At 39.1% G+C, this 12,172-nt stretch overlaps 1 protein-coding gene across 1 annotated transcript in view; it reads left to right on the top strand.

Moving 5' to 3' along the window:
- The window catches only part of LOC132002948 (phospholipid-transporting ATPase IB-like), a 247,455-nt gene that overhangs the window by 179,085 nt on the left and 56,198 nt on the right, over positions 1–12,172 (top strand). The window contains exons 34-35 of the mRNA XM_059378234.1: positions 2,166–2,254; positions 9,251–9,346. Coding sequence (XP_059234217.1) covers positions 2,166–2,254; positions 9,251–9,346 — 185 coding nt within the window. The remainder of the gene's footprint in view (positions 1–2,165; positions 2,255–9,250; positions 9,347–12,172) is intronic.

Here is a 12,172-nt window from a genome sequence, read left to right as displayed (position 1 = left end):
CTGGACCATATAGTATTTAATTTTTGAGGGACCTCCATAATGTTTTCCACAGTGGCTGCACAAATTTACATTCCTGACAGCATGAGGATTCCTTTTTCTCTACATTCTCACCAACAGTTGTTATTTTTTATTTTAATTCTAGCCATTCTGACAGGTATAAGATGTGGTTTTGACTTACATTTCTCTGATGATTATGGATGTTGAGCATCCTTTCATTTGTCTATTGTCTATCTGCAAATCTTCCTTAGAAAAGTGCCCATTTGTGTCTTCAACCCATTTTAGTTGAAATATTTATTTCTTTTCTCTTTCTCGCTCTCTTTCTCTCTCTCTGTTTTTGGCATTGACTTCTATAAGTTCTTTATATATTTTGGACATTAACTTCTGATTGAATATATGATTTACAAATACCTCCCATTCAGTAGGTTGTCTTTTTGTTTTGTGGCCCAAGGTGTGATCTATCCCATAGAATGTTCCATGTGCACTGGAGAGGAATGTGTATTCTTGTGCTGTTGGATCGAATGATCTGTATGTGTTTACAAGGTCCATTTTGCCTATTGTGGTATTAATGTAAGCTGTTTCCTTATTGATTTTTCTGTCTAAATGATCTAATCATTGTTGAAAGTGGAGTATTGAATTTCTACTATTACATTGTTCTAACTTTCCTCCTTTAGTTTTGTTAGTATCTGGTTTAAATACTTAGGTGCAACACTGCTGGGTGCAAATAATTTACAATTCTTATATCCTCTTAATTAATTGACCCCCATACTATACAGTGATCTTCTCTGTCTCTTGTGACCAATTTGGCCTGAATATCACTTTATCTAATACAAGTACAGCCACTCCTGCTCCCTTTTGGTTACCATTTATTTGTAATATCTTTTTCAATACCTTTACTTTGTGCCTATGTGTCCTTAAAGCTGAAGTGAGTCTCTTAGCAGCATACTGTTAGATCTTATTTTTGTTTTTAGATTTTCTTAGAGAGAAAGCATGCACAAGTAGGGGGAGGGGCAGAGGGAGAGAGAGAAACAGACTCCCCACTGAGCATGGAACCCAATGCAGGGCTGGATCCCAGAACCCCAGATCATGACCTGAGTGAAAGGCAGATGCTTAAGTGACTGAGCCACCCAGGTATACCTGGATCTTATTTTCTTCTATCCATTCAGTCACTCTGTGTCTTTTGATTGGACAATTTAATCCATTTACATTTAAAGTAGTTACTGATAGGTAAGGGCTTACTATTGCCATTTTAACAAAATTTATCATTCTCACAGTTCCTAAAGATAAATCACAGAATGCCACATAGGGCCAAAAGGGAAAGATACCAGGGTTTTCAGGAGACAGACCACAGGAGCTCGGGAGCTGGTAGGCCTTGCCTTTATTGGGTTTTTCAAGGGGAAAGCAAGGCAGAGTGGGTAAACAGCCCAGAAATGGCTTGTTTGAGTGATTTTTGCAGGTTTTGGCCTATAGGTGGTTTCTAGTTGCCTGGTTCTTGGTTCTGGGGTAATTACAGCAGAGGAATATTGCCTCCTGGGGTGTATGGGCCAGATAGAGGAGAGAAGACTGTGGATTTAGCCCTTGAATTTGCAGAACAAAGGCATCCTCCCAATTGAGATCTTACTATCTCTAAGAATAGACTAGCCCTGGGAGGGGCAGTCTTCAGATAGAAAGGTTTTTTAAGATGTTGAACTATTAGAATATACAGAAAATTATAAATATATATACAATGCAGAGCCTTACCCAGTCTCAAGTCAGTACAGTCCTTACTGAATTAAAGTGATCTGTTCCCAGTTAATCTGTCTGGCAGAGAGAAGAGTGAGTTTTCCCAGGGGACTATAATGGCATAATTACCTTACACACAATGTCTGGAAGTGAAAGGTGTATTGCTAGGTAATATAAGGTTGAACCACTCTTGCATTCCTGAAATACAACTTACTTGATCAAAATATTTATTTAGTTGGTTGTTTATAAAATATGTTATTAAATTAAGCTAGCTATTTGGTGTTATGTGTGTACATTGATTTAATAGTTCTAGACTCCATGACTGTATCCAAACCTGCATCTCCAGGTTTTTGTGGAGAAGAGAAACTGGGAGTTGCACTTGGTACCCAATCCTGACGAACTAAAAGATTCCTATTTAAGTACTCTTCATTTCTGTTTATTTGCAGGTCAAGATGGTCCTGGTTTGTCCATACTTCTGGCTTGGTTTTTTCATAGTCCCCATTGTGTGCCTGACTCTAAATTTAATATGGAAATCGTAAGTTGAAAAATGAAGTAGTAACCAAAAGATAAGCTGTTATAGTTAATTGTTCTTTTCCAATTATATGGTTTTCACAGCAAATTAAATTTAAAAATTGGCCATTTTATGAATATTAAAAGTCATGGAACATTTAGAGAAAGTGAATGCTCTCTGCTTTTGCCACTGATTTACCAGCACTCAATTTAGAAACAAACAAACAAACAAACAACAAAAGAGCATCAAAACTCATGAGAGGTAAAAATTTATAGTGATATTACCTAATTCGTGATTTTTTTTTCCGGAAAGGTCATCCATTTGCTCTTTAAAAGTGGGATTTATAGAGCTTCTTTGCACTTTAGAGGAACTAAAACCTGATACCAGAGGATCACAAATTAAAAGCCAATAATAAAATAAGAACTAGGAGGGAGATATTCAAATTAGACAGATATTCTTCTTTTTAAAAATATTTGGAATAAGAATCTATAAAATATAGTTCTCCCAGAATATGTATTAGATTACAGAATCCTCCCACTTTTTTTTTTTTAACCGAATCACACAGGGAAAAAAAAAAAAAAAAACAAACACCTTTAAACTGAGGTGCTAGAAATCCCTGAAATCCCTGAGGTAGTACAAAGAATCCATGAAATTACAAGCTTTCAAAATCAGAAATAACTTACATAAGATCATTGTACATAATCTACAACATAAAGCTCTGAAACATTATAAATTTCAAACTAAGATGCAGAGAAAGAAATATTCTAGAAGGGATAATATTAATTTTGATCCATGGTATTGACTATAGGTGTTAACTTGGATCTTTTAAAACCTATGGTCTCACTCATATGTGGAACATAAGGAATAGCATGGAAGACCACAGAGGAAGGGAGGGAAAACTGGAGGGTGGGAAAGGAGAGAGGGAGACAAACCATGAGAGACTCTACACTCTGGGAAAATAAACTGAGGATTTCAGAGGGGGAGGAGGGCGATGGCGTTGGGATAGCTGGGTGATGGGTATTAAGGAGGTCATGTGTGAGCACTGGGTATTATAGGCAACTAATGAATCATTGAACACAACATTAAAAACTAATGATGTACTAAATGGGGTGGCTAACTGAAGATTACAAAAAACTAAATAAGTAAAAGTAAAACCTGTGGCTTCTGTGAATTGATTCCCCAGTGATATCTTCATCTAGGTGTAGATTCCAGATTTCCAGGAACGGATAAAGGTACACTGGGAACTGAGGGGCTTATGTTAGAATCATCCTATCAGTTTGCTAGCATCTTCTCTACCGTTGAGTATAGCCAAGGTTGTCTGCAAGTTCCCAACTGCATTTTCAAGGCAAGTAATGATAATCTTGAATTTGTTGTTGTCTTTTTGTTTATTTATTTTTTAAGATTTTATTTATTTATTTGGCAGAGAGAGAGATCACAAGTAGGCAGAGAGGCAGGTGGAGAGAGAGGGGGAAGCAGGCTCCCCGCTGAGCAGAGAGCCTAATATGGAGTTCGATCCCAGGACCCTGAGATCATATCCTAAGCCAAAGGCAGAGGCTTAACCCACTGAGCCACCAAGGTGCCTCTGTTGTTGTCTTTTTAATTACTTGAAACCTCTTTTTCTTCTGTGAGTAAAGATAATTTAGCATACCATTTTTCTTTGTTTTGTTTTGTAATATGGTAAATACAGGTGTGAAAATATGTAAGTCAAAGGGGACTGGGAAATCTTTGAAGTTTATCCTTTTGTGTAAGTGCTATGTAGCTCAAAAAAAGTATTTTAGTAGTATGTACAGTCTTTTAAAATCCAAGTAACATGTATGTTTGAATTATTTCAGTTTTTAATAAAGATTGATTAGCCAACATCTAATACACCTTTACTTTTTGATGTAGTGTTCAATGATTCATTAGTTGCCTGTAACACCCAGGGCTCATTATATCATGTGCCCTCCTTAATGCCCATCACTCTGTTACCCCATCCCTCTCACCCACCACCTCTCCAGCAACCCTCAGCTTGTTTCTTATAGTTAAGTTTCTTATAGTTAAGAGTCTCATGGCTTTTCTCTCTGATGACTTCCCATTCAGTTTTCCCTCCCTTCTTCTATGATCCTCTGCTCTATTCCTTATATTACGTATTTCATATTCATTCATATTTCACATATGAGTGAAACCATTTGATGATTGTCTTTCTCTGCTTGACTTATTTCACTGAATCATTTCACAATTTTTGCTTAATTTTCACTTAAGTGTCTTCCTGAGATTACACCAAGATTTTTAAATCATTCTGAATCATATAATATCTTATAAACATTTGAAATGTAAATAGATTAGTAAAGGAAACAGATATATGGAGGTAAAAAACAAAACAGAGCCAAAAGAACTGCCCCTAAAAGCCCAGTGGCTTTAGTGACAGCATTTTACAGCAAGCTTAACAAATGAATTTGGTCGTGCTGTGGGTATATGGGACTTCATTAAAAATGCCATCTCAGATAAACAATTCAACATTAACTTTGGTTATGTGGAGCCTTTCCTAATTCTACACAAATTCTGGCATTGTTTGTTTGTTCTAGCTCTGTGAAAAATGGTGGTATTTTGATAAGGATTGCATTAAATTTGCAAATTGTTTATAGTATAGACATTTTAACAATATTTGTTTTCCAATCCATGATCATGGAATGTTTTTTCCATTTCTTTGTGTCATTTTCAATTTCTTTCATCAGTGTTCTATGGTTTTCTGAGTACAGATCTTTTTACCTCTTTGGTTAGCTTTACTCCTGGGTATCTTGTGGGTTTTGGTACAATTGTAAATGGGATCTATGCCTTGATTTCTCTTTCTGCTGTTTTATTATTGATGTATAGAAATGCAGATTTCTGTGACTTTGCTGAATTCTTGTATCAGTTGTAGCAATTTTTTGGTAGAGTCTTTCAGGTTGCCCACATAGAGTATCATGTCCTTTGCAAGTTGTCAATGTCGACCTCTTCCTTGCCATCTGGATGCCTTTTATTTATTTCTATTGTATGATTGCTGAGGCTAGGACTTCCAGTACTAGGTTAAATAATAATGGTGAGAGTGGACATTCCTGTATTTTTCCTGATTTTAGAGGAAAAGCTCTCAGTTTTTCCCCATTGAGGATGATATTAGCTGTGGTTCTTTCATATATGGCCTTTATAATGTTGACATGTGTTCCATCTATTTGTACTTTATTGAGGGTTTTTATCAAGAATTGCTGCTTTATTTTGTCAAATGCTTTTTCTGAATCTCTTGAGAGGATCCTATGGTTCTTATTCTTCTTTTTATTAATGTGGTGTATCATATTGACTGATTCGTGAATATCGAACCATCCCTGCAGCCCAGGAATAAATCCCACTTGATTGTGGTAAATAATTCCTTTAATATACTGTTGGATTCAATTTGCTAGTATCTTACTGCGAGTTATTGCATCCATGTTCACTAGGGATATTGGCCTATAATTCTCCTCTTTAGTGGGGTCTTCGTCTGGTTTTAGAATCAAGTTAATGCTGGTCTTGTAAAATGAGTTTGGAAATTTTCCTTTCATTTCTATTTTTTTGGAATAGTTTAAGAATGGTATTAACTCATCTTTAGCTGCCTGGTAGAATTCCCCTGGAACCTCTTTATTATGAGTTATTATGATACTGTGCCTTTCTTCATCTCTTGTTACAGTCTTTGGTTTAAAATCTAGTTTGTCTCATAAGTATGGCTACGCTGGCTTTCTTTTGACATCCATTAACATGACAGATGGTTCCCCCATCCCCTCACTTCTATCTGGAGGTGTCTTTAGGTATAAAATGATTTTCTTGGGCCACCTGGATGGCTCAGTTGGTTAAATGTCTGCCTTTGGTTTGGGTCATGATCCCAGAGTCCTGGGATCAAGCCCCGTGTTGGGCTACCTGCTCATGGGAGCCTGCCTCTCCCTCTGCTCCTCCCTTCTACCTCATGCTCTCTCTTACTTGTTCTGTACTCTCAAATGAATAAAATCTTTTAAAAAATAAAATAAAACAGTTCTCTTGCAGGCTGCATATAGATGGGTCTTGGTTTTTTTCATTTCTTTTGACATGATGACCCTATGTCTTTTGATTAGAGCATTTACATTTAGAGTAATTTACATATAGAGTAATTATGGATAGATACGAATTTATCCCCTATTACCTATAAAGTTATTGTTTCTGGAGGTTTTCTCTGTTCCTTTCCAGTCTTTGTTGCTTTTGGTCTTTCTCACTCAAAGAGTCCCCTTTAATATTTCTTGCAGGGCTGGTTTAGGGTTATAAACTCTTAGTTTTTGTTTGTTTGGGAAACTCTCTCTCCTTTTATTGTGAATGACAGCCTTGCTGGATAAAGTATTCTTGGCTGAATATATTATCCTATTGAGCACATTGAATAAATTATGCCATTCTCTTCCAGCCTGCCAGGTTTCTATGGAGAGATCTGCTGCTAACCTGATTTGTCTTCCCTTGTAGGTTAGTAATTTCTTTTCCCTTGCTGCTTTCAGGATTCTTTACTTACCTCTGTGTTTTGCAAATTTTACTATGTCATGTCGTGGTGTTGGCTGGCTCTTGTTGATTTTGGTAAGAATTTTGTCTCTTCTGGATTTAGATGCCTGTTTCTTTCCCCAGATTAGGGAAGTTTTGAGCTGCAATTTACGTAAATAAACCTCCTGCCCCTTTCTCTCCCTTCCTGTGGGAATCCCATGATACGAAAGTTATTACACACTATGAAGCCGCAGATTTCCTTAAGTCTACATTCATGATCGAATATTTTTCTTCCCCTCTTCTTTTCAGCTTCATTGGCTTCCATAATTTTATCTTCTGTATCACTTATTCTATCCTCTGCTTCTTAGTCATTATATCTAGGTGGTTTTGCATCTTAGTTATTGCATTTTTTTATTTTGGCCTGACTAGTTTTTAGGTGTTTTATCTGTGCAATAAGCATCTCTCTGGTTTCTTCTACGTTTTTCTCAAGCCCAGCTTGTATCCTTATGATTGTTGTCTTAAATTCTGGTTCAGGAATATTACTTATACCTATTTTGATTAGCTCTCTGGTCATGGCCCCTTCTTATTCTCTCTTTTGGGATTAATTCCTCCAACTTGACATTTTGTCTAGGTCTCTGTTTTTTTTGTGCTGGGAAAACCTTTGCTTGGTCCTATTTCCTCTAGAGTTGAAGCTTTGTAGCACTCTATGATTGGTAGACCTTGTGCTTGTGTGGTGGAAGGGGGTTGCTAGCCTTCTGGGGAAGGGCTCTGCTGCTGCTCTGGCTCTCAGTCACACTTGTTCTATTAAAAAAGGCACCTGCAAGAGCAATCAGGGCTTGGTGTAAGTAGCTCCAGAATCCACTATGTGCACTGTTCTGCTCACTGAAGTCTGTCTGTGTTGATGGGAAAGGTAAAAAATGGCGTCAGTCTACTCTCTTCCCTGGAGAGAGGAGTTCACGTTTGCAGCTGTTCATGAAGCCCTCACAGAAAAGTGAACAATCTCCCTTCTTGTGTCCCAGGCTTCTGTCAAAGCCCTACGTTCACCTTGTCTGTGTCCAAGCCATCTGCCTGTCTGGTGGAGCAGTACTCCTGTGTTTTATCTCAGGCATGCAAACAGTTTTCAAAACTCCAAATTTGGGGGAGCGGTCACAGTGCAGACACAGTGCAGACTGCACTGATCCTCTGTGGGCGGCTCTTGCTGGGCTGTGGCTGGGACAGGTTTGTCACAGAAAAGCAGTCCCACTACTAAGTAGGGGTTTGGGTTTTATGGTAGAGCATAGCAAAAAGCCAACATCCAGTTAGCTGCCCTCAGCAGGTGTCTTTACTCATATGTTAATGAACAGGGCAGCTCAACGTTGCCTGCTGTCTCTTTTGTCCCCTCAGAGGCAATGTCACCTCTCCCAAATACACGCCAGAAAGGGGAACAGTTTCTCCCAGGGTGATGCAGGGGATCCTCAGAGCATGATGTCCACTCCTGGGTCTCTGCCCTCCTTCTCCATAGTAACACTGCTATGTCCATCAGGCTCAATTCTAGCAACGGCACAAACTTCTAAAAATTCAGATTTTCAGCTCCACCACTTATAAAAGCTTGTGATAATCAGCCCCTCTCATTTTCCCAGTCAGTGGTTTTGGGGAAGTGTTTTCTTGTGTAATCCCCTGTGCACACATCTCTCTCTCTCTCTCTCTCTCTCTCTCATTCTCTGTGATAGGGCTTCCTCCCCTCTATGGCACCAGTGATTCTTTTCTACCCCAGGTCACATCACCACATCTCCTACCTTCTACAATGTGGCTTCTTTTCTCCCCAGATCAATTTTCTGGGTGTTCAGAATGATTTGATAATTATCTAGCTGTGTTCAAGAGACAAGACAAACATAAGGTTCTCCTACATGTGTTGATAAATGATGAATGCTTGAATATAGACAGAGATAGATGCCCCAGTGAAAACAAGTTGCCACAGAAAATGGAGAGTATCTGTCTAGGTTGCTTTGCACGTTTCAAATATGCACACCTGATATATGAATCTCTGACACAACCACTCTACCATTACTTCTGCTATTAAATGGCACACTTAGTCTTAGGTCTTTCTGCCTAAGTGAGGGTTGGAGGTAGCACACAGCTGAAAATTTAAGAATCAAGATTATGGAATAGTGAGCATGGTAGAAAAAGTCATACAGAATTATATCAGTCCTATGAATCTTCAACCGTCTGGCTGAATTCATACAGATGGACTCCTCCACATTCAGGGCCCTCTGTGACTTAGAGACACACTCAGATCTATAGATTTGTATGGAAGTCTGTATTTGAGGTGGTTGGCTACTAATGGGCACTACCCGGCTCTTTCCAGTATCCCTTCTGGTAATGCTTCATAGCTACTAAGAAAATAGAGTCTGGTTTCACAGGAAGACTGGGCCTGCTGCATTGCACCCTATCATATGGCCTCTAAGTAAGGGATGCCCAGAATTATTCAAGAGGGGAGAAATTGTTGCTTAGAGTTTGTAAAGCTCATGTATTATGCTGTATCTTTTCCACATAATACAGGATTAGAAATACCTGCAAGAGAACATTACTAGAGGAAGTTCGGGAGATGGAAAGTAGCAGAGCTCAAAGATTTCATCCTACAATATTCAGAAAGAGGTGAGGCTGTTCTCTTTATCCTGACTTTAGTTGAAAAGCTGTTCTCATTCTTTTTAAAAATATTTGTTTATTCCAGAGAAAGAAAGAAAGAGAGCAAGTGGAGGAGAAGCAGAGGGAGAGACTCCCCAGACAGACCCCACTGCCACTGAATGTGGAGCCTAATGCTGGGCTCAATCCCATGACTCATGAGATCATGGACCTGAGCTGAAACCAAGAGTCAGATGCTTAATATACTGAACCTCCCAGGTGGCCCCTGTTCTCCTCATTCTTCCCACATTTCCCGCCCAGGTACTTTCACACTTTCCATGATTTCCCCAAGCTTATTAAGCACATGTCAAACAGGTATCTTGAACTTCACATCCCCAGCAGCACAGACCTCTAGGCTGCCACACTAGCTTCCCCAAATGTCCTCCTTTCAGTGGATGGCAACTTCATTCTTTCAATTTCTCAGGCCAAAAATCCTGAAGTCACGCTCGCATCCTCTTTTCTGCTATGCTACACCCATCATGTCAGAAAATCCTATTGTTCCTACCTCAAAGTAAACTGAGAATTAGATCACTTAAACTATCTGTATGATCTTGCCCTGGTCCAGCCCCTATCATCTTTCTTCTGATTAGTTCAGTAGCCTCTTAACAGGTATCTCTGCTTCTGGCCCTTCCTGTAGTAATCAGAGGGAAGAGGCTTTGGCAGTGTTAATCAGACATATTACTCCCTGTTCTCTGCCTTTCCACAACCTCCCCTATCACTCAGAAAAAGACAAGACCCTTTCAGTGGCTTATAGTGCCTTATACACTGTCCCTTCATAAACACACACACACATGCACAACTAGTTTGAGATAACTCCTTATGGTTTTCTTACCAAAAAAAGATTTTTTTTTAAATGATTCATCTTGGAAAATCATATTTCCATTTCACCTCACATGTTTTCAAAGAAAGTTTTGTCCTTTCACAACCTTCCTCGCTATTATTTTAACAGATGGTGCATCAAGTTTGTATATTCTAACTTTAACTTCTGGTGGTTAGTGGACAGACACCCAGATCTCTGTGTTGAGCCAGAGAATCTGCTAATTTCTGCCACTTTCCCCTGCGTATTGTTGCAAAAAGGTTTAGATATCCAGGGTCTGTGTTCTCCCCTATAGATGAAGCTGTGGCTACTGGAAGTCAGGGAAGTGCACTGAAGGCGAAAAGGACCAGGGCTTCTCCTAGAATTGCTCTCTTTCTCCCACTCCCTTGGAAGAAGACAACAAATTACATTGTTTGTTTTCACAGTTGTTGCCTTTTTCCCACTGGTCCTGATCTGATGGCCTTGAAGAACAACAGGCCAAATGCTAGAAATTAATGTGTATTAACATTTTTAATCTCTATACCCAAACTATCTCCAGGGAGAGGTCAGTTCCAATGGTCTGCCATAAACTATGTGTTCTTCTGAGTTGAAAACACCATGCTCCTTCTCAGTAATAACAGACTTCTATTTCAGACATATGAAGCCTGGCACGTCCTAGGTTTTAGGTGGGCTTTCAGGAACTATAAGGCGAAGAATTAGTCTTTAACTATACTGAATGCCTGCTATATTTGGAGTACTGTGTTAAGCATGGAGATGGTGTGACCTAGATAAAGAGGACAAAATGCACTTTTAAAAAAATTTTTATTTTGAGTTTGAGGAGTTCTAACTTAACACACAAAAAACAGATAATCATATAAAAAAATGGGCAGAAGTTATGAACAGACACTTCTCCAATGAAGACATACAAATGGCTATCAGACACATGAAAAAATGTTCATCATCACTAGCCATCAGGGAGATTCAAATGAAAACCATATTGAGATACCACCTTACACCAGTTAGAATGGCCAGAATTAGCAAGACAGGAAAACATGTGTTGGAGAGGATGTGGAGAAAGGGGAACCCTCTTACAATGGTGGTGGGAAGGCAAGTTGGTGCAGCCTCTTTGGAGAACAGTATGGAGATTCCTCAAGAAATTAAAAATAGAGCTTCCCTATGACCCTGCCATTGCACTACTGGGTATTTACCCCAAAGATACAGATGTAGTGAAAATAAGGGCCATCTGGACCCCAATGTTTATAGCAGCAATGGCCACGGTCGCCAAACTGTGGAAAGAACCAAGATGCCCTTCAATGGACGAATGGATAAGGAAGATGTGGTCCATATACATTATGGAGTATTATGCCTCTATCAGAAAGGATGAATACCCAACTTTTGTAGCAACATGGATCGGACTGGAAGAGATTATGCTGAGTGAAATAAGTCAAGAGAGAGTCAGTTATTATATAGTTTCACTTATTTGTGGAGCATAAGAAATAACATGGAGGACATTGGGGAGATGGAGAGAAGAAGGGAGTTGAGGGAAATTGGAAGGGGAGGTGAACCATGAGAGACTATGGACTCTGAAAAACAACCTGAGGGTCTTGAAGGGGCGGGGGTGGGAGGTTGGAGGATCAAGGTGGTGGATATTAGGAAGGGTACATATTTCATGGAGCACTGTGTGTGGTACAAAAATAATGAATACTGTTACGCTGAAAAGAAATTTTAAAAAATAAAAAATCAAGTGTAAGAAAAAAAAATTTATTTTGAAGGAAGCAGGGGCACCTGGGTGGCTCAGTGGGTTAAGCCTCTGCCTGCTCAGGTCATGATTTCAGGGTCCTGGAATCAAGCCCTGCATTGGGCTCTCTGCTCAGCAGGGAGGGGGTCTGCTTCCCCCAACCCCTGTCTACTTGTGATCTCCCTCTCTGTCAAATAAATAAATAAAATTTAAAAAAATAAAAGCAAAATTGGAAGTATGGGCAAATCTAAAGTAAATGAGTGAA

This window comes from Mustela nigripes, chromosome 15, assembly GCF_022355385.1.
Source record: "Mustela nigripes isolate SB6536 chromosome 15, MUSNIG.SB6536, whole genome shotgun sequence".
NCBI lineage: Eukaryota > Metazoa > Chordata > Mammalia > Carnivora > Mustelidae > Mustela > Mustela nigripes.
This window is presented reverse-complemented; position numbering and strand designations above follow the sequence as displayed.